Raw genomic sequence first — 23,822 nt, forward strand, 5'->3', positions numbered from 1 at the left:
TGCCATTCTAGCTCTATAATATCGACAGAACATGCATTAGTGACATACAAGAGGATTTTCAGGTCTGATATGCAGAAAAAGAAATCGGTCAGAATAAGCTCTATGAAATCAAATTCAACAAAAATATAACCCAAAGAATGGCCTACAAACAGACGAGCGGCCATGTCAAAACTGAGAGCTGCAAGGTATGAGGAAGCCTCTAAATTTTGACGGTCATTTGTGGGACACCTGTAACTGTTAGATTTGATTAACCTGCATCCCAAATTACAGTATGGTAGCAGCAACGACACAGGTAGGTCAGACATGTCCAATCATATTCGCGTACTTCAGAAATCATTGTACAAAATTCGAAGCTTCTCCACACTTTAGAGGTCTCAGTTTTCACACTATGACACTCAGTTACTTGTCAACAAAGCAGGAGTTACGACTAGATTATGACTGACGAACTGAGAGTTGTATTGCAAGTGGCGTAAGAGGCTCCGTAGCATTTCTTCCTCGGCAATTTATTTTTCATATTGCACCTTCCGACCTTGTTGTACGTTAATGGGGCAAATTAGGTTGATACTAAAAGACATACTCGTATATAATATAAAAGAGAGTATTAGTGCTTAATATGCGTACTAAAGCGCCAAGGAGAAGGCTATGATTATCTCTCTAAACTTTACGCAGTCGGGACAACATTGGTCTTTTTTTTTTTCCAGCTAACGCCAGACTATTTCATTCAGCTGAGAGTGAGTGTTATGAGCCTAAGTGCTGTTGCCGCTTCCATTAATCCTCTCGTGATAGCGTTAGCCCACTATTTTAGTTAGGCTGACACCGGAAGATTTTATTCAGCTGAAAGTAAGTCAGGAGCTTCTGGAAGTTAAGGTGGACATGGTTTGCCCCGAATAAATATAGCTGGGGAAGAGGTTTTACGAAATTTTAACCTATCGAGAATAAGGTCCAAACTCACACGATCTCAAATTACACTTGTTATACTTTCACTTCAAGATTTTCGTCCATTTGCTCTGTTTCGCGTAGCTAAGTAACAGAGAATTTAAAAGGATGGCTCTGCATCCTTTCCATAATATTTGTTTATGACTAGCATCATGCTTAAGTGTTAATTTTGTCGTTATATCTCAGCTCTCAGAATGGCGGGTAGTAATTTTTAGCCCAGTTAAAGTGAAAAGAGCATCCTATCACCAAACTGCGTCTCTTCTGTCGTGACGTCTCATTATCTTTCAGTTCATGCTCACATGTAACACCAGGCCCGCACTTTGGCATGGAGACGGTAGTGTAGGCTCCATCACTCGGTTCTTCTCATTCCCTCCTGCTTCTCGTTCCATTTCGTTCCATCTTGTCTTATTTCGTTTCCATCTTGTCCCATTTCGTCCCTCATCCCACCCTGTTTCTGCCCGTTTCATTGCATTTCATTCAGCTTCGTCCTGTTTCGCCCTATTTCGTATCCATCTCGCACAGTCTAGTCCTGTTTCAATTTTTTCTCTCTCTTTTTTTACCCCAGTTTCTTCCCCTTCTCTCCCCCCTTCACCATCTATTTCGTCCTTCAAACCCATTTTCCTTAATCTCATTGCATTACTTCCCATTTTTTTTTCTTTTTCGCTCCCATTTCTCCCATTCTCACCACTGTTTATCCCTTGCCCACACCACCTCGTAGCAGCAGGCCCGGACCTTTCCGTGGAGGAGGAAGTGTAGTCCCCTCACGGGATTCTTCTCGCTGAACCACACCTTGAACCCTAGGCAGTCCAGCAGCTGAAAAATCTTCCAGTACTGTTTATGGATGTTCCCAGGTCCTGGAAAGCCAGGTGGATGGCGTTCAGAACATTGGAAGTCAATAAAATGGCTGTTGAAATATTGGGAATAAAAATGGCATTCAAAATATTGGGAGTATAAAGGTTGTCAAAATCCTGAAAATAAAGAAACAGCTGTCGAAATTTTGGGTATAAACTAGAACGGCCAAACTCTACTGTATTACACTCGGGTCCCTGGCCCTAACCAAGGGTCTTTGGCCTTCACCAAATTTGGTGTAAATCAGATAAAAAGTACTTATTTTATTCACACGCAGTCGCACGGATTGTCTTTCATCTTGCCATGTGACCTTGGCCTTTAACTGTTCTCAAAGTCGAATCTCTTCATTCTTGGATTACTCTCAACCCTTCCACTAAGCTTGATATAAATCAAATCAAAACGGCATAAGCTGACCTTGCTTGGACAAACTTTGACCTAGCCCTGTGACACTGACCTCTAACCTGATATTCTCAAAAATAGTAAGCTAACGTCATGGCTGTCCCTCCGCCCTCCACCAAGTTTGGTTAAAATAGGATAAAAAGTGTCTGAGTTTTGCACACACACACACACACACACACACACACACACACACACACACACACACAGTCGCACGCACGCACGTATTCGTGTGCGCGCGCCTAGCAAATCAGAACTGCTTGAGTAACGCAGGGGCAGTATTGGCATAGATTAATCAAATACTCCCGCACTCACTTTGCCCTCTCAGGTCATGTAGCTCTGCCCCGATCATCTTGACATTCTTCAGCAGGTTAGGGGTCGTCAGCAGCACGTCCTGGAAGACTCCAATCTCGTACCCTTCAACGTCAAGCTTCAGAAAATCGATGGTGGCGTTTTCCAGGTGTAATTTTTTGAGGATGTTGATGTACCTGTCCATCTGAAAGGAGAGAGAGAGAGAGAGAGAGAGAGAGAGAGAGAGAGAGAGAGAGAGAGAGAGAGAGGAAGAATGTTATTATAATTACCAACACTTACAACACCACTATCAAAACTACCACAACCATCATCGTAGTTACACTCACTTCTATGGCCATCAAAACTACCACCAATTTCACACAGCACAACCACCTTCATAGTTATCAACACATTCATCATCACTGCCACAACTACCATAAACACCACCTCAAATACCACCCCTACAACCACCACCACCACCACCACATTCCCACCACACATACATACAATCACCTTCACATTCCACTACTACCATCACGCCATCATAACACTGGCACCACAACCACCATTAATATCACAATCCACGACTACCACCACAGCTACCACCACCACCACCATCAGATACCACAGCCATCGCCACATCTCCATCATATACCACAGCCCCTTCCCCCTCCTCTCAAACACCACCACAGTCACCACCATCCTCACCACCCGAACTCCGTATCACCCTATCGACCTCCACGCTTGATCTTCCTCACTCTCTCACCCTGTTCCCGCGTTTGGTCCCGGAGATGCCCAGGTTGTAGAATTGAATGTTGTCGGAGCGGTTGTGGTCGGGCATGCCTATGGTCGGGTCAAAGGCGTACACCTGAGAAAGAATTAATCTGTTCAGTACACTAAACTTTTTTTTTGTACATGTATAGTTTAAAATCTAGCGAGTGTGTTTTTTCTTTTTCTTTTTTTATAGCTTGGAAGAATAACCGAGTAGTGTAGAAATTGTGGTAGTAGTATCTGAAGCAGTAGGCTCATTTGAAACGTGAACCCAGTTGACTGCAGGCTGAAACTTCCCTTCCCTTGCTGTCCATCATCTTTCGGGAGATAGAGGAGGTGGGGGAGATGAGGGCGTTTGTATTACCAGGCAGTTCCGCCCTGGATGGTTCTCCTTTTCACCACTAGTGCAGAGGTGAGTGAGTGTTATATCCACACCCTACAGTAAAAAAAAGATCTCTCCAGAGCAGAAAAAGTCTACTGTATATAGCAAAATCAAAATGGAAAAACACGTCAGAGGACTGAAGAGTTTGAGAGTTACACAAATTACACAGAAGTTTCAGTGCTTTCTGTGTGATAGGGCTTTGATTAAAAAAAAAAAAAAAAAAAGAACTTACTCTCTAAATAAGCAAGTTTAGGAATAGAACTGCAATTAAACAGACAGAAGGACGAAGAAGCCAAACTCCTACCTGACATCCATACTTGGTGGAGATAGCATCGTCGAAGGTCCAGTCCTGAGAGATGCCAAACGACAACACCTTACAGTCTCCTTTCTTCACGTTGTACTTGTCACTCATGCACACCCACTTCTCACCTACGATTTCCAAATAGCGGCCGAATTTTCTTAGATTTCCCCCTAGCATGACCTGTGTGGTAGAGAGGAGACATGATGATGATGATGATGATGATGATGATGGTGGTGGTGGTGAAGATAATGGTGGTGGTGGTGGTGGTAAGGAGGACAAAGGATGTTACTATGATAATGATAATGAGGAGGAGGAGGACGACGATGACGATGGCGAAGGCTGTTAGTAATGATGATAATGATAATGAAGATGATAATGATGTTGGCAATGATGGTGATGATGATGAAGATGATAAGGAAGACAAGAACAATGTAAAAAAGTACCATTTGTCACCCAGAACATAAGAAAACAATCCATCATCGTAGTAAAGTTAACATCACAGAGAGAGAGAGAAAAAAAGAACATACTCACCGGCTTCTCACATATGAATCTGCGGGTGTCAATGTAGCTAAAAAGATCTTCAATATTTGTCAGTTGTCTCAGGGGGCATTTCTTCTTCTCTGGAGGGCAAACAGGAGGGGAGCAATCAATGAGGTGACAAAGGTTGACATATCGAGTGTATGGTAATGACCTCTGGGAGTGTTTGAAGATATGTTTTTTACTCTAACTAGGCCTAAAACTCCCATTCCTCCATCCTGAGGTGTAAGGAGAGGTTGGCATTAGATTATAGTGCTAGTCACAGAGAAGTGCTATGGAACGTATGCAGATGGGTAGTACAGTCTCTTTCTGCTACAGAGCTACGGGAAATGAGATGAGAAAGGACGAAAATTAGGCCAAGTTGGAGTAAGCACAGTACTGTGGCCATGTGTTTAACTTCTTCGGTGTGGTGACGTTGTTTTTTTTCTTTTGTTCTTATTACTGCCAGGCGTATATACAAGGAGGCTCGTAAGTAGCGCTCCACTAGAAACTCAACAGGTGGTATCTTGTGTGTTACAGGGACAGCTCAGTCTGTTGGTGTGGGCGTGGGTATGGCAGTGGGGTGGGAACTGAATAAATGATGCAGTGTAGACACTGATAACTCTGACTCAGCCGTTCGCACCACACATGAGAAGTAGCCCGTTGGTGTGGAAGAGAAACGTAATATATCGACCACTCTGGCTTCAGCTCTGGATAGACTAATGGAGATGGAGAGATAGCCTTCATGAATCCCCTCACTACCACGGGGCTTTCATAATCTAGCTAAAAATCGTCCGACACCAGCATGAATAACCTACAAACCACGTCATCAATGAGAAGAAATCGAATATTTAATCGTGAGGTGGAATGCAAGCCACAATTTTCTGACGGCTCTTTATGGAACGCCAGGGGATAACGGGTATGATTAGCTTGCTTCCCACGCTACAGAGTGCAGTCAACAGCAACACAGGAGAGCCAAACACGTCCAATCTCCGTCACAAGAGCGTCAGAACTCAGGATCCTGCCTTCCCCTTTGCGATTTACACCCTCCAGTCCGATGCCCTGTTTGTCGTCTTATTACATACGCCTCCGAGCTGTCTTATTTTGCTTAGTTAAGATTGAACTGTAGGGGCTAGATTTTTACCCAAATAAAGCCCCTCACTATGGAAGTTATATGCTTAAACCTGAAATCGCAAAGTGGGAATCACACCCCAGACTGTCGATTATGATTTTTGAGGTACGTGATGATGACGGAAAGTATAAGCCTTGTAGATAAACCATAGTGATAAGAGGAAATGTTGGGTGGAAGAGAGACAGGTTAGATCTAGACTTCTTTATTTCAGGCTTGTGTTCTTTATTTCAAGCTCTAACCTGCTTCTCTCTCTCACCCAGTATTTGGCTTTCCTATGTGGCTGCTGACTGCGTTCTGTAATATGGGTTGCAGGTAACCATCCGTCATAATCACAGGTGTTCCGTATACGACCTTCAGTAATTAAGGGTGCAGTTAAGATTTCTAAATATGATTTTTAGAGTTGAATAAAATCGTCAACAATATTGTCATTGTAGTAAAGGGTCTGACGTAACATACGCCCTTTCACTAATATGACTTGGTTTATATTTACTCCTCGTTCCCGGTGGGGTATATTTCTACCCTCCTCACGATGAGATTTCACATCTAATCAGAGAGGAATTTAGTGGTAGGAGAAATGATATACACAGGGCGTCATCGTATTGAGTAAGTAAAAAGTGTTGATATTCGCCATTGAAGAGTTACCTTATATCTTTATCTTGGCAAGGATCTGGGAAGTTTCAGCAAATTTTGGTCGCGATAGTAGAACAGAGGCATGTTAATGACAGTTTTCCCTACCATAAACTTCATCTTGTTTGGCATTTGAATTGAAGTATGTCTAATTTATGTCAGACAGTGATAATTTCCGCAGTTCATGGTTCCATGGATCACTACTATTGATGTGTTGAAATTTCTTATAATTCGCCCATGAAGGACTACCATTTTAATCACAGTTAGAGACGTACTTTTTTTTTTTTTGGGGGGGGGGGACTTAAAACACGACTTTGACACTTTTCCATACTCCAGTCCTCGTCGTCCTTAGCGATGAAGGCCTCGGGATAGAAGGCCCCGTCTCTAGAGGACTTCAATGCACTTGTGCCGTCGACTTTTTTGGCACCAACTTCGGAAGAGCCACCAACTTTAGGGCTGCCAGAAGGTCGATTCTTCCCTGCTGGAGGTTGAAGCTGAGGTTGAGGTTGAAGTCCCGAATTGGCACGCCCTGGCACGGTCTTCTGTGGAGGGTAGGGTCGGGCTGGTGGCGGTGGGAAGTTTCGAAGCTCCGAGGTACCGGAACGAGTCAGCTGAATCCACCTGGGACAGAAAGGATCATTTTTTGTTTGAAAATTATTTTACCGATGTAGCCATATCTTTCTTTCTTTTGTTTATGTCTGTCTGTCTGTCTGTCTATTTATTAATCTGCCACTTTAGCAGTCTATTTATCCATCTGCTTATCTGCCTGCTTGACTCTTTTTATACATTTATATTAAACACACACACACACACACACACACACACACACACACACACACACACACACACACACACACACACACACACAATTATTCTCTCTCTCTCTCTCTCTCTCTCTCTCTCTCACACACACACACACACACACACACACACACACACACACACACACACAGTATACCTACGTGAGACACACAAGACAGCCAGCAAGGAAACCAATGATTACAGAGGCAGAGTTGACGCGGACATTGGTGTTCATTTTGGTGGAGCTGGGCCTGTGGATGGAAAAGAAAACGGGGCATTATTATCTCTGTACGAGCCAGTGAGCCAAGCAGCAATGTTTACTGTGGTGTTTGGGCTGAAAATTGTTAGGAACTGCACGACCAGAGGAGACCCTCACGCTTTTCAGAGGCCAATAACTTTTTACCTAATAATGCAAGAACAGTGATTTTTTTTCCTCCCTCTCTCTTTAGGTGCTTCATCTATCATTTAAGTTTTATATTTCATGATTCACAATACCATTATCGCACTACAACACTGTTCAGGAGGGAGAACAATTACTAAAGCTCTCTCGCTTGTTATGGGCGAATGCACGCTTCATCCCGGTTATAATTTTATTATTATTATTATTATTATTGGCGTAAAACAATTAACTCTAAGCCCTTGGCCACCCCGTGTGGGATACATGGCGTCTGGCAATGAATGAATGAATGAATGAATTATTATTATTATTATAATTATTATATTGACATTACCATTTTCGCATTATAACATTGCCCAGAAGGGAATACAATCACAAAACCTCGCTCGCTTCTTATGGCTGAAAACATGCTTCATACTGGTTACTATTGTTATTATTATTATCATTATTATCATCGCCCGCCTTTCCCAAGGCAGAGCGATAATGTTTTTGTCCGCGCCTGTGTGTGTGTGTGTGTGTGTGTGTGTGTGTGTGTGTGTGTGTTTGTGTGTTCCCATTGTATCTCGTGAGCGGCTTGAGCTATCAACATGAAATCTTCAGGGTATCAAGATATGGCCAATATCTTGGATGAGTTCGAAAATGGGCAATCGGGGTCAAGGCCAAGGTCACCAAAATGGTCGCCAAAGTTCAACTAGTTTTTTAAAATATGAATTGGTGTGGGGGGAAACGCGTGGCTGAATTCCTTAGTTTTTCGTAGTTTCTTCACATCTGGTTTGTAAGTAGCTTGTAACTTGGCCAACAGTATGTTCTGGCGCGCGATAAGCATTCGGCTCCCGATTGCTTCTCTTTCATTATTATTATTATTATTATTATTATTATTATTATTATTATGATTATACTGACATTACTCAGTATATATACTTACCCATAGATCTAAACTGTATTCACGAAAAAAAGAAGCTCCCTCGTAATTATGACATTTTTCTTACTAGTACAAAAAAGGATATTTATAGATATACCTACAGTCACCTCCTTGCAGCATCTATAACTTGGTTTTTGCAGGAAGAACAGCAGACTTGGGATGATTTTTCGATGTTTCTTCCTTGTCTGTCCTGTGAATATTAATCATAGCTGAGACATAGCAGAAATGGAAAATTTGTTTGCTCCGGTTAGAGAGAGAGAGAGAGAGAGAGAGATGCATAAAGTGAGCGCGCGCACGTCTGTGTGTGTGTGTGTGTGTGTGTGTGTGTGTGTGTGTTTCCACTTATCATTATGTATACAATAACAGTATGCATCATTCTGTTCACTACATAAACTGTACCTAGATAATTTCAATCGTACAGTCACTCTCTTCAGATGCATCTCGTGACCCCAGAGAAAACTAAACCTGTGGATATGAAGCACCGAACGTTAATTCCTCCCTAGCTCAACAGATGGAGCATGATCATGAACTTAAGGTGGAGGGGAAGGGGGTCATAGACTTGAGGGCAGGGAGAGGGAACAGCAATGACGGGAACTTAAAAATATGGAAAGAGAGATGGGATTTAAGCCAAATGACTAAATAGTTACCGATATAGCGGTTTCCTTTGAGTCAAGTAAAAATTTTCACTTAGGCGACAACCAGCAACAGTCAAAGCTAATTTTGGTCTCCAGTTATAACACGAGTGAGTGTGGTCAAGGGGAGGTGAGTTAATGATGTGCAATTTGTTTCCTAAGCACAAGTGTGAGTCATGTAAGCTATAATGGCATGTTATGTCATTACTAGTTAAACAGCATTCGTTCGTAATGGTAGGAGATGAGTAATTTATAATCATGGTGTTTCTGAATATTAATGTCTAGACATATTGGGGAAAAAGAAGTGTGTGGTGATCATAGGGGCATTTGTCTTCTTAGTGTAATAAGGAAAAGTATATGGTAGGATACTTTTTGATAGAGTTAGGGAAATGACAAAGTAATTAGTTGGAGAAGAACAGAGAGGTTTTAAGAAGGCGAAGGGGTTGTGTAGATCAGATATTCATTCTTATGTCTTTAGTGAAAAAGTTTCTAGTGAAGGAAAGAAGTTGTATGCGGCCTTCATGGATTTGGAGAAAACAAATGACAGGGTGGATAGACAAGGAATGTGGAAAGTATTAAGAATATATGGAGTAAATGGGAAGTTGCTGAATGCCATGAAGAGTATGAGGGTGCCAAGGCTGCAGTGCGTGTGGACAGTGAATTGAGTGAATTTTTCTATTTGAAGGTTGGCTTGAAATAGGGATGTGTCATGTCTCCATGGTTGTTCAATCTGTATATGGATGGGGTTATAACGGAGGTACAAGGTAGGGCAGTGGATGTTGAAGCGGCCTTAATGAGAGGGCAGTATTTGGAAAGTCCCTGCACTGTTGTTTGCAGATGATACTGTGTTGCTGAGTGAAGACGAAGGGGAGCTGCAAGGTTGGACGAATGAGTCTGGGAGAGTGTGTAAGAAACGGAATCTAAAGGTGAATGTAGGGAAGAGTAAAGTTATAGTCTTCGAGAGAAATGAAGTCACTGAATGTGAAGTGAAGGTTGGATGAGAAGGAAATGGAAAATGTGGGTGCGTTTGTGTACTTAGGTAGTGTGATGAGTAAGGATGGAAGTTTAGAGAGTGAAGTGCTTGAAAGGGTACAACAGGGAAGGAGGGTTGTTGGTTTTTTTAAAGCAATGATAAGGAACAGTGAAGTGAGCATAGAAGTAGAAAAGTCACTGCATGACAGTATTTTAATACCAACTCTAACGTATGGAAGTGAAGCTTGGACCTTGTTGGAAGGACACAAATTAAGAGTGAGAGCAGTGGAAATGAGTTATTTGGGAGGAGCATGTGGAGTTAGGTGGAGAGACAGACTAACAAATGAGGAAGTGAAGGTGCTTAGTGGTGTGGATACGACAGAAAGCGCTAGGAGAAATACATTGAGGTGGTTTGGCCATGTGGAGAGGATGAAGAGCGAGAGACTAACAAGGAAAGTGTATGCGAGTGAGGTAGAGGGGGGGAGAGGGAGGGGGAGGCCTAGGATGAGATGAAGGGATGGAGTGGAGAGGTATATGAGAGAGGGGTGTGTGAACTGGGAGCAAGGCAGTGAAATGGCGTTGGAGAGGGCAACATTGGAGGCGATTTGTTTGTGCACACCCCTTACTGGATTGAGACGTCTGGCAACAGATAGATAGACACGGTGGCATATGTAAGAACATGCTGCTGTCCAGGGGAAGAATGGATGATACGAAAATAAGGAGCTAGTATTATAATATCGAGAGGCGAAAAATGAACTAGGGAACTTGTCTTTCACCTTATGCCTTTATGAGAAGGCACGCAGTGGATTACGCCACATTTGAAAGGCTGATGTTAGGCGTATCCTACCCTCACACTGATGAGAAATTCTCTCCATTTTCGAAGCACTATTTCATGAGTGCAAAGGCGCTAATGTAAGATTTCATAATATCAGCTAACGAATCAATTCAAAACCAATATGATAGCTCTATATTACTAGCTTACATAGTTGGAAATGTGGTGTCATAGGGTATAAGAGTTAACAAAAACAATACGTCACTGTCCATACTACATTACTGTAGGGCCACCCCTCATTTCCCCTTAGTTTCCCAGAGATGCTCTGTAACGATCGAACAACCACATGTTCAGTTAATGTACCGGTATATTAAACACCTATTTCCTCCAGAGTACATTACAATATCAACACCCTCTATTAGCATGGTATATATATATAAAAGTGTACTTGACAGTACCCTGTTCTGCTCTGCTGCTTGCTACTTCTGCGGTATTGGTCTCTACCAAACCAGTCTCTCCATCCATGACCCCATCCTCTTCACCTTCAGATAATAACCGAGGGGTAGGTCTTTTCACCGAGTGGCACCGAGAGCCACTTTATTATTCTCTTGTATGTTCGTTTTGTCTTTCGGCATCGACGTACAGTACATAAATCACATTAAAAAATATCATCGTCTTGTGTACAGAAAAATAAGAAAATGGTAGGCTAAGGAACCGTAGGTCTTTTCACCGAGGATCACCGAGAGCCGTCTAACCGGGTCTGCCTTTTCACTAAGAACACCGAGTGCCACCCAACTTAAAGTAACCTAAACTTACCTAAACTAACCATGCTTTTCCAGTGGCCATCGGTGTCTCTCGGTAACCCTCGGTGAACAGACTCACCGTGGCCGAGCGATATCTAATAAGCTTCATATTCACTGGTACAAACTTCTTTGGATTCACGAGATGCTCCCTACATAAGAGAGTGACTGTATGCTCACACGATACACACATACTTCATACATACTTGCATCCATCCATCCATGCATACTCGTACATAGGCATTCAGACTATATCTAGCCTATACGCACCTATACATACAAACATGATTATATACATACAGTACATACAAATAGTCATAAATACATATTCATATACATAAGCACACACACACACACACACACACACACACACACACACACACACACACAAGCAGCACAGATGTTACTGGTTCTGGTTATATACGGATTTCATAGATACAGCTGCGCCAATAACACCGGGTGATCTGAATGGCAAACAGTAAAGACGTTTTATCATCGTTGTAACACATGCTCTTTCTTGATAGTCTGTACCACTACTACTGCAACTACTATTACTACTACTACTACTACTACCGTTACTACTACTACTAATGAAAACAATAATAATAATAATAATAATAATAATAAAATACATAAACTACTTATATATGTTTCACGGCGTGTTCTCTTTTTTTTTTTTTTTTCTTCCCCGCTAAGGGCTAAGGCGTTGCCCCTGGGTAGAGGACTTGTTTTTGGAGCGTGTAGCACTTTATAGTCGGATGCCTTTCCTGATGTCTACCAATGACCCTTAGGTGGACTCGAACTTCCGACCCTTCGGCCAGAGCGGAGAGATCTAAGCCACAAAGGTACGGCTCCTACATCGTTAGGCGACAGGAGAGCGCTACCCCTTCCAGCAGGGCGGCTGCCCGGGTAGGGCGCGAACTCTCTACCTTTCGGTCTTGAGTCAGGCGCTCTACCACTGAGCCACCCTACCTCCAGTAATAATAATAATAACAATAAGAAGAAGAAGAAGAAGAAGAACAAGAAGAAGAAAGATGTGCAATTTCTTACGCATTCAGAGAAAACCTGGAAACAGCATATCCAGTCCTGCGCCATGTATACTAATCTGAAAGAATTACAAACTAATATTACTGCGTTATGAAACAAGCAGGTGTTCTGATGTAACAGCCACAGGATTGCAGTGGCGGCATATGTGAGGGGGTGATGTCCCAGGATGCACCCAGTCAATAGTAATAGCAATAGAGTAGTAGTAGCAGTAGTAGTAGTAGTAGTAGCAGTAGCAATAATAGTAGTAGTAGCAGTATTATTATTATTATTATTATTACGATGATGATGATGATGATGATGATTAGTAGTAGTAGTAGTAGTGGTAGTGGTGGTAGTAGTAGTAGTAGTAGTTATTGTTGTAGTAGTCGTAGTAGTAGTAGTAGTAGTAGTAGTAGTTCAATTCAATTAAATTCAGTTCAATTCACTTTATTTCGTAATGCCAATATGCTCGTATTACGTAAAAAAGTACATAATGTTTAGTCATTAGTTAGTAATCTACTGTAAGTTAATAAAAATGAAGCCCACTGTTTAAGGACAATTAGTGTAAAAAATAATAAAACAAACAGTAAATTAAAAGCTACAATAAAGATAAGGTTCATGCCTGTCCTCACGTCTCTATCCCCAGCCTAATCTTGAGGGAACATCCAAGCTAAAAGCACCAAGTCACCTGCATCAGCAAGAATATTACACCTAGCCATTCCACACCGCCATCCCATTTCCAACTAGCTCAGGTCATCTAAAATACCGTTCATGTAAAGGTTCAAAAGGAAGGGGGAGATAACACCACCTTACCTTACATCCTGATCTGTATAGTACTATCTACTGTATAAATTATGCCCGTGTATATATGCTTGTTGATAGTTTAGATAATGTCCCAGTATAAATTATGATGTCAACAGGTAGTAGTAGTAGTAGTAGTTGCAAGCAGATGGGAGTCCTGTCTACGTGTATTGAGATTTTAAACCGATATCTACACTTCTTCCCCAGTTTTGTATCCTTTATAATTTTTGGAGGGGGCCTGAGCTCAGTAAAAATGGCGGAAAATTTTTATATAGTGGAAGACGATATCAAAAAACCAAACGGACCGACCTGAGAAGCCTCGTTGAATCCATGTGCTCACTTTCTCATTCCTGATTTATTATTATTATTATTATTATTATTGTTATTGTTATTATTTTTTTGTGAGGGAGACTGACCCACCAATAAATCTTGTTTGGAAAAGTGTATGTAGCGGAAAATTTTCAGAGGAACCAGACAAACTCACAACGAAGTTTCATGAAAAATAAGCGACCACATTCCCCTGTTACAGACGATGATCAGAGGAAGGGAAAAAAAAATCGTATGAAGGTCACAAGCATATGATGAAAAGTATGTCATCGAACTGAAGGGGAGAAGTATGGCAGGATCGCCTCGGAAGGACCATAGAATTGTGCGATTTCTGCGTTAAATCACCATAAAAGGATGTGATGCGTGTTAAATCGCCATAAAAGGACTGTGATACGTGTTAAATCACCATAAAAGGATGTGATACGTGTTAAGTCACCATCAAAGGACTGTGATACGTGTTAAATCACCATAAAAAGACAGGGATACGTGTTTAGTCACCATAAAAGGACCGTGATACGTGTTAAATCACCATAAAAGGACCGTGATACGTGTTAAATCACCATAAAAGGACTCAGCTGCGTATTAAATCGCCATAAAAGGACTCTGATTGGTGCCAACTCACCGCCAACGACCACACCATTTACCGTTGGGAGTTGATCATCGACTGGGAATAGCCTTTCTCTCCAACACTTGCGGATGGGGGTCTCTCTCTCTCCCTCTCCCTCCCTCCCCCCCTCTCTCTCTCTCTCTCTCTCTCTCATGCGTGTTGGAAGAGGAAAAGAAGGAAGGGAGGGAGAAGAGAGGAGGGAGGGGGGAAGAAGAAAGGTTGGAAAGAGCAGGGAAGGAGAAAGAGAGAGGAGAGAGGAAGGAGGAAATGAGGGGAGGAGGGAGGGAGGAAAAACGGAAGGAGAAAGAAAAGAGGAGGGAGGGGGGATAGAAAGAGAGGAGGGGAGAGGGGACATAGAAAGGGGGGGGGGAGATGAAAGATGAGAGAATAAGGGAAGGCGGAAGGGAAGAGGGGAAAGTAGGAGGAAAGAGATGAAGGAGGGAAGAGAAGTGAGAAAAGGGAGAGAAGACGGAAGGGAGCGGGATGGTAGGGGAGAGATTGGAGAGAGGAGGGGAGGGAGGGGAGCACAGTAGTGGGGGGAAAGAGGGAAAAACACAGGAGGGGAGGCCGCACAACCTCTCCTCCTCCTGGTTTCCTTCTTACTTATCAACATTCGGTATCCATCAACCTTTAAGTAACTGCATTTTGTAAACGTAGATGGAATTTTAGATTTAATCATTAACCAGAAGTTTTTTGTTTGATGAGATGGAACTGAATATAACTTTTTTAAAAATATCTTTCAATTTACTGAGATGTATATTTAACAATCTCAGGTCCGTGATATCGTCAGGTCAGGAGGTTCCGTGGTACCTCCTCCTTAGCGATTTATTTTACATATGGCTCTTTAATATCTTTTGTAAGTTATTTATGCAGAGTATAGCCTTGTTTCAAGGATTTAAAAACAGAATAGGACAGTGACGTGTGATAAGCAAAATAAATCGCTTAGGAAAAGGTATTAGGGAGTTTCCCTAACCGACGAGAATACAGGCTTCAGCTTCCTTTACTCACTCAGCTGAATAAAATAGTCTGGCGTTAACTGGAAGAGAATACTAGAGTTATGGTGACCATGAGTGGGTTATTTTCGAGATTAATTGTGTTCTTCGAAAGCCAGGAGGTCAAAGGCAGGGACAAAGAGTGATGAAGACTGTTGCAGAGGTGACCAGGTGTTACATTTTAATAGGGTAGAATGTTGATTACCTTTCCATCACAGGGTTTGACAGAATAAACAAGTCTGTGGGTATATAGGTGCTGCGTGCCCGCCTTAAACGAGGAGTTGTGGAAGCAGAGAATTCAGTAGCGAAGTGTCCGTCTGAATGGGTACAGGAGCGAAAAATGTGATCCAACACAGGAATGAAGACACATGGAGGATGAAGGGGTTTGTGCCAGGAGGGGAGAGCCGTATTATCAAAAACGTGATAAAAAAAATAATAATCCTAAACTTTCTGCTTTGATACTAATTACGTTATGTAAAATGGGCTGCAGCCTGACCATTTACTGTATATAGAATTAACTATCTAAAATGAACAGGTCACAAAATAGGGGATTGCCCACATTCTGCTTACTTCCTTTCAATTTCACGACCGTATGAAATGACCGTTTTTAAAAGAAGGGGAGTGGAAGGCGTAGAGCATTTTCCTCTTTCCTTGTTAGTCATCTGTCATAAACGAATTTTGCGCAGTCCACTGGCATAAATTTGACTGAACTAGTTAACAAGTGCTTAAATCATTGAAAGTGGAGAGCTTCCTCCCACATAACAGGTATTTAACTCAAGGAAGAATATTCCTCCTGCTCAGAGTCAACAGCCGTGTAGGTACGAAGTCGGTTCAGCACATTCAGGCTCAGACAAGCTGACTTTGATAACCAGTGAGAACTGTTCAACTTAAAAATTAGGATAGTTAAAACAAATATACATTTATTGGCTGCAAAAATTTCATGATTACAGATAAGCATTGTGGGTTGAAGTTTTGAGGATAGGAGGTTGTGTGACCAACCCCTCTCTTCTATACCCATGACAAATGACAAGAAAAGGAGACACCGAAAGAAACACTGTGAAGGACTTACTCGTATGGCGTTGAAGGCGAGGGGAGGGAATAGCCGTGTGGAAGATCGTGACGAATAGGGAGGTGATGAAGCTAATATTTTCTGGCATTAAAGTCACCGAGGTGTTCCTTTGCTCAGCCATACACTCAAGTAGTTCAGAGGTTAGGTGTGCCACGGCCTAGTTGCGTGTGTATTTGACTGGCAAATAATACACCCAGACGTCGAATTTACATGCACTCAGTGCCTTCCTTGATAGTACCCTACTTTTACAAGCTTGGCTACTGATCAACAAAAACGTTTGTGTATACAAAATACACAACTGAATGGACGTTCGCAGTACCTCCTGGATGGAGAGACATTTAAACACTGGCAAAGGCAAGAGCCAGTAGGAGGAAATGCGCTGCAGCATATTTAATAATAGCCTGGTTTTCTTCAAGGAAAATAGTTGGAATGCCAGGGCCGAGGAGAGGAGGGGGGGAGGGGGCAACTGGGGACAATCCCCGGGGCCCGGACCCGAGGGAGGGCCAGTGCCCGAGAAATGGGGGGCCGCGCCCTCCAAGACAATGTGAAGAGCGAGGAAAATATACCCTGTATCATGAATTAAATGATTTGAGTGCAATTTGCATGTATAAAGTACTGCGTGAATACATGAAAAATGAGAGAAAAATTTCCTTCCATTACTAAACAGTATTTCTCATTTTTCTTTACATAATTTACTATGGTATAATTTCCTTGCAGTTATTATCACTGTTTTATAGAAAGGAAGAGGAAGTGCTACGGCTCTCCAGGACTCATTTGTCAGTACATCAGTGTGCTTGACACACTGGTTAGGTAGCAGTGTAGCTGCCAGCTAGACTTCTAGTATAATATATTAGTACGTTTGTCGAGGGAGGGGAGCCCGTTGTTGATAATCCTGCCCCGGGCATAATGATGGCTGTTGGCGGCCCTTGTGCATTGCTGTCCTGGAGAACAAAGACTACAGCACTATGCTGATCTTGGGTAGTGGTATTGGACAGGATAGAGCCAAGACACTTAAACGTTGACAAAAACAAAAGCCTGGTAGGAGGAAATACTGATGCCTTTGCCTAAAAATAGCATATCTAATAATAGCCTGGTTTGCGTCAGGGAAAATGGTTGCATTGCTATTCTGGAGAACGAGGACCACAGTGTTGTAGTGATCTTAAGTAGTGGTACTGTAGAGAATAAATGTCCTTGCCAGTCACACACACACTCAATGGGGCGGTGGTACATCTAACCTCAAATACTAGCTGTGTATGGCTGGGCAATGGAACACCTCGGCGACTTTAATGCCTAAAAATATTAGCTTCATCATCTCTCTATTCGCCACAGTCTTCTACAAGGCTATTCCCTCCCATCGCCTTCAACGCCACACGAGTAAGTCCTTCACAGTGTTTCGTTAGGTGTCTCCTTTTCTCGTCAACTGCCTTGGGTGCAGGACACCTTCCTGTCCTCAAAACTTCAACCCACAATGTTTATCTGTCTTCATGACCCTTTTTCAGTCAATGAATGTTTATCTACTTTAACTGAATTAATTCTAAAGTCTTAGGCACATCACTTTGCTCATCAGGTAAAGTCATCGTACCAGAGACTGGATGTGCTGAACCGACTTTTGGTTCTACACGGCTGTCTGCTCTGAACAGGAGAATTATTTGTCCCCTAGTTGAATACCTGTTATGTAGAAGGCCGGGAGTAGGTTCACCACTTAAAACAATATAAATACGTATTAGCTAGTTGAATCAAAATCATGCCAATGGACTGCACATGGGAAGAAGAAAATGCTCTGCGTCCTCCACCTCACGTCTTTTAAAAAGGCTCAGTTCATAAGGTCATGTTACTGCATGGTCAAGCCGTAGCCCATTTTACGTAATGCAGTTAGTATCAAAGTAGAAAGTTTAAGCTTTGTTTTTGTTTTCATATGTTTAATAATACGGCTCTCCCCTCCTCTCACTAACCCGTTCATCCTCTCTGTGTCTTTATTCATGTGTTGAATCACATTTTCGTTCCTGTAGTTATTCAAACGGACACCTCTTCTGAATTCTCCGCTTCCACATCTCCTCGCTTAAGGCGGGCACGCAGATCCATATACCCGCAGACTTGTTTTTTCTGTCAAACTCTGTGATGCAAGAGTTAATCAATATTCTACCCAATTCACATGCAACAGCTGGTCACCTCTGCAACAGTCTTCATCACTCTTTGTCCCTGCCTTTGACCTCTTGCCTTTCGAAGAACACAATTAATCTCGAAAATAACCCACTCATGGACGGCATAACTCTAGTATTTTATTCCAGTTAACGCCAGACCATTTTATTCAGCTGGGTGAGTAAAGGAGGCTGAGGCCCGTATTCTCGTCGGTTACGGAAACTCCGTAACACCTTTTCGTAAGCGATTTGTTTTGCTTATTACACGATACTGTCCTATTCTGCGTTGTATAAATCCATAAAAAATTTATGTATTCTGCATAATAACTTATAAATTGATATTAACCACCCATACCTAAAAATAAATCGCTAGGGAAGAGGGACTAGGAAACCTCCCGACGAGAATAAGGGCTTGAGAGTGTTAGTCCTGTCACCATCAATCCTTTCATGTTAGGATTACTATACCATTTTACTCAAGATAAGTCCAGACGATTTTATTCAGCTGAGAGTAAGTCACAGGAGCTTAAATGTGTTCAGGGGATTTGATTTGGCCCTCCCTTGTGTGAGTCTGGAAGGAAAGACGTTTGATGACTGTCTGGCTTTGATTTTTTCGTTTTACTTTAAGAAAAATGTGGAGAAAAGGGAAAAGATGAAACGATAATAGTATGAGGTGATTTGTGTGAAGGAGTGGTATTAGAGAGAGAGAGAGAGAGAGAGAGAGAGAGAGCGAAGGGAGGAAGTTGAGGAGGAGGAAGACGATAATTTTATGAGTTAAAAATTAGTAAGAGCAATTGCAGTTAGGCGAAGCATTAGAAGAGAAAGATGAAACCACTTTAATGGGGAAAACGGTGGGTAAAAATGTCTCCCCTAACAGAGAACGGGATGAGGGTGGGAATACAAAGAAAACGAAGAGGAAAAGAGGATAGAAAATGTGATTGGAGGAAAAAAGTACCGATTTCTTCCCCCCTTCTCTCTCTCTCTATCTCTGTCTCTCTCTCTGTCTCTCTCTCTGTCTCTCTCTCAAATAAGTCAGTCCAACAGATGACTTTTCTTACACATGCTTCTAGGATCTCCCTAAGTTGAGCAAAATAGTCCTGTTTTGGTCTGTATAAATTTAGAAAACGTGTGTGTGTGTGTGTGTGTGTGTGTGTGTGTGTGTGTGTGTGTGTGTGTGTGTGTGCAAAGTTCTATTTTTCTACGTCTGACTTTGGGCATAGACTTGATACTCCGTTCCCTGATACCCTCATCATGGTAGGCCTCCTGCTTGACAAACACCTTAACATGTCATCACTTTAACGATAGTACCCACCGTCCATCTTGAATACATGCCAGTGCTGTCTCATTAAGGACTGGCGATATGGTGATAGTGCGCTTGTCTGGCACGTCATCTGGTCTTGTGGAATTTGTATAATGTCTGTCTATGTGAATTTCGAAATAAACTCTTCCCTGGACTAGCCTAGGATTGAGCTATGGTAGGCAAGCTCTGGTATAGTCAATCTGGTTTCATCTAACGGAAATGGGCTTCAGTGTTTGATAAGTCATGGGAGTGAAATCCAACGAGCTTTAGGATGAGTCTCCTTGATTACTAGTCAGATCGGCCCTCCAATCTGACTATATTTGGCCATCATCCGAGGTGAAAAGGATTAGGATTGGGGATCTTTGCAGGGTTAAAAGCTGTGTAACGGTGGTATCCTGTTGCTCGTATATGCGCTGGTATTTTTTATGTAAATGTGAACCAGTTATAGGTGGATTTAGAGAGAGAGAGAGAGAGAGAGAGAGAGAGAGAGAGGTGGGGGTGAGGTAAGTAGGTAGGAGAGTAGGCAGGTAGGTAGGATAAATTATTGCATGACGACGACTGATTACGTCACAAGGAAAACAGCCCTCTCTCTCTCTCTCTCTCTCTCTCTCTCTCTCTCTCTCTTGGGCAAATTTAATTAATCTTTATTGTTGTCCTTGCTACCCCCTGACATTTTTATTCATTCATAAAAAAAATTAACAAATCGACAGCTGTCCCGAAGCGATTGCCACGGCGCAGGAAAGTGAAGAGATTTATTTCGACAAAGACAGTGGAAGTTACGGGGAAATTATAAAACTTCTTAGAACTTGAGGATGACAAGAGAATATTGAGAAGAAACCATGTTTTGTGTGAGTGTGTATGTGTTGGGCAGGAAATGTGCAGTTGCAAACATATCTTTGCAGTAGGAGACGCGGAGTGAGGCGTGTCAGTGTGTGAGTCGGTCGTGTTAAGAGTTGCATTGTATCATTTGGCAGTATGAGGTGTGACAGAAAATTCAAAAGGAAGCGAGATGTATTTAATATCCGTCCATCATCCAATCAATTCCATCCTCAGTTGGAACGTAGGGTCTCGGGGCTATGCTATTAAGTCCAAATATTTGAGAGTAACCAGTCCCTAGGCCCAGAATGGCACTGTGTAAACGATAAGCCCTATTTATTCCTCTCCTTCCTCTTATTTATTCCTCGTATTTAAATCTTTAATTGCTAAATCCGGTTGGCAATTCTTAGCCCACTAGACCACCTGGCGTCTCTAGTGATTATACAATTACCACTCAGCGTTGTGTATGGTTTCCTGTTACAAAAAAAAAAATAGCTTGCCATTCAGTGTAGACTAGCACTACATCAGGTAAATAATAATAATGATAATAATAATAATAATAATAATAATAATATTATTATTATTATTATTATTATTATTGTTATTATTATTTATTATTATTATTATTATCATTATTAGTATTATTGTTAATAATGATCATGATGATCATACTGCTACTATTACTACAGCTAAAAATACTACTACCACTATTACTATTACTGCTGCTCCTACTACTACTACTACTAGCAGTAGTAGTAGTAGTAGTAGTAGTAGCAGTGGCGGTAGTAGTAGCGGTAGTTGCAGTAGTAGTAATAGTAGTAGTAGCAGGTAAGTAAACAGACAAAACAGACTAAAGACATTACAGTATTCAAAGGGTAATACGTTCCCCTCAACGGCATTGCTCTTGTGTTGGAATCTTACTGACAAAACGCAGAGGAGAAGAAGAAGGTTTAGAATTTATACCTATCGACTGCACAAGGATTACTAGGGCACATTGGCAGTTTATACCAGGTCACAATCTTCCCTAAGAATACGACACGAAGCGGTAGAATTTTTATCCAGGTTCCCAGGTGTACAGGTGGGTGCAGAGGGACACAAGAGACAGAGTCTAACCGGCCCCAGAATCGAACCCCGATTTTTTCCAGTTACGGACTGGATCTGTTAACCATTACACCACTGCTCTCTTTTCTCAAAGAAATGTGTGTGTGTGTGTGTGTGTGTGTGTGTTTCCTTGTGTCAGTAGTGCTACATATATATATATATATATATATATATATATATATATATATATATATATATATATATATATATATATATATATATTCCTTCCAAAACAAGAGATACATGTCCAGATCAATTGCTCTGTCTGAATACTTCCTAAATCCGAGAGGCCTGAAATAACTGTTTTATTTTTTCACTTGCAGATGTAGAAATTGCATAGATATTATTGTATTACCATACGCATACAATAAGGAGTTTACAGTACTGAAGTTGCTGGACAGGGACACCATCTGGTGGCACTAATATAACCAGGCAGCTCCCGTCGCATACTGCTCTCCGTCTTTCCCTACAGGAGGATGGTGGACCTCTGAAGTAGCGCAGCTTCAGCTTGTAGTCCACCTGATTCAGGCTAGATGAGCTTGGGGCACAATGATAATAATAATAATAATAATAATAATAATAATAATAATAATAATAATAATAATAGTAATAGTAATAATAATAATAATAATAATAACAATAATAATAATAATAATAATAATAATAATAATATCGCACATAACGTGAACACTTAGGGTTCCATAATGTATCTAGTAAACTAGGGTGGGTCAATAACGAACCTAGAATCATAAACTGAGATGGCTATTCTTTCCCTACTGTTCCTAGAATTAATTTGCTATAGAAAGAAGATGAAAACGGTTTTAGTTGATCTTGCTGGGTCAAACCTTGACCTAGCCCTGCGACGTTAACCTCTGACCTATTCTCAAAAACAATCGACCAGTCCCTTGGCTGTCCCTTGGTTGTCCCTCTATCGCTCCACCAAATATGGTTATAATCAACTGGAAGATATTTGTGTTATTTTGTTCAAACACACACACACACACACACACACACACACACACACACACACACACACACACACACACACACACACACACACACACACGCTCGCACGGACGCCTGCTCGCGCGCGCGCTCCTATCAAAGCATAACACCGGCTCTCATCCCGAGCGCGAGTGTAGAAAGAGCAAAACTTATCATATCAGTCTGAAACTTGGGGTGGATAATGCCGTTGCCAGGCTAGATTTCTCTGCGCAGTTTTCTATTTTTTTTTTTTTTTTTTCATTTTCTCCCTCTGAAACCCTAATCCTCACCTAAAACAATTTTTATCCGATCTATACGAAAGTTTTGGAGGGGCTCAGATTAAAACAAGGATAAAGATAGTCGATTTGGGGAAAATCGGTCAAAGGTCAACGTCACAGGGAATGGTAAGGGGTCAATGCCTCTCGATAAAGTCAACACAAAGAGTTTTTATCTTATCTGAACCAAACTTGGCAGGGTTGTAGGTGAGGCAAGAGTCAAGCAATTCGATTTTGAAAGTAATCAGTCGAAGGTGAAAGTCACCGGCCAGAGTACAAAATAAAAATCGGCCTCTAGAGCAGTTGGTGGGCACGGGTGTTGTGCTTCTGCGGTGCTTCTTTATGTTATTGCTGTTGCTTTTGTCGTTGCTGTTGTTCTTCATCTTCATATTATTATTATTATTATTATTATAATTATTATTATTACTATTATTGTATGTGTGTGTGTGTGTGTGTGTGTGTGTGTGTGTGTGTGTGTGTGTGTTGCGTGCGTGTGTGCGCGCAAAGGACTGGACAACTGGTATCAACCAGAACACCACACCTGCAGTATAATGTCGCCAGCACCTGTGAACTTTCGTCATAGAGGGTCGCCAAATACTTTTTTTTTTTTATATGCGAGGAAGAAAGAATCAAAGGCCATGAGCCCGCAGTAACAGTTCCCTCCAAGAGAAAAACAAAATACAATAGAGAGCCAAATTCAAGATCCGATCATTTTGAGATGCCTGGACACACTGCGTTTGAAAGACTGGAGATCATAGGTAGCAGGAAATACAGACAGAGGGAGACAGTTCCAGAGCTGACCTGTTGCATAAATGAAAGACTGGGAGTAACGGTTACCTCTTGCATTAGAGAGTTGGACAGAAAAGGGATGAGAGTTTGTTGCCAGACGGGT

The 23,822-nt window shown here is 41.8% G+C and overlaps 1 protein-coding gene across 1 annotated transcript; it reads right to left on the reverse strand.

Annotated features, from left to right (window-relative positions):
- Positions 1-1,617: 1,617 nt before the first annotated feature.
- LOC145400216 (putative methyltransferase-like protein 24) lies at positions 1,618-11,609 on the reverse strand. Its single transcript, XM_080272731.1, has 8 exons — positions 11,524-11,609; positions 7,164-7,253; positions 6,533-6,822; positions 4,458-4,546; positions 3,930-4,106; positions 3,239-3,340; positions 2,497-2,677; positions 1,618-1,790 (listed from the first exon to the last, which is right to left on the reverse strand). Exons 1-8 carry the CDS (start codon positions 11,607-11,609, stop codon positions 1,618-1,620), a joined length of 1,188 nt encoding a protein of 395 aa, XP_080128857.1.
- Between the last annotated feature and the right edge of the window lie 12,213 nt (positions 11,610-23,822).

This window comes from Coenobita brevimanus, chromosome 51 (genome assembly GCF_032717465.1).
Source record: "Coenobita brevimanus isolate Jiangsu-jjx chromosome 51, ASM3271746v2, whole genome shotgun sequence".
Lineage (NCBI taxonomy): Eukaryota > Metazoa > Arthropoda > Malacostraca > Decapoda > Coenobitidae > Coenobita > Coenobita brevimanus.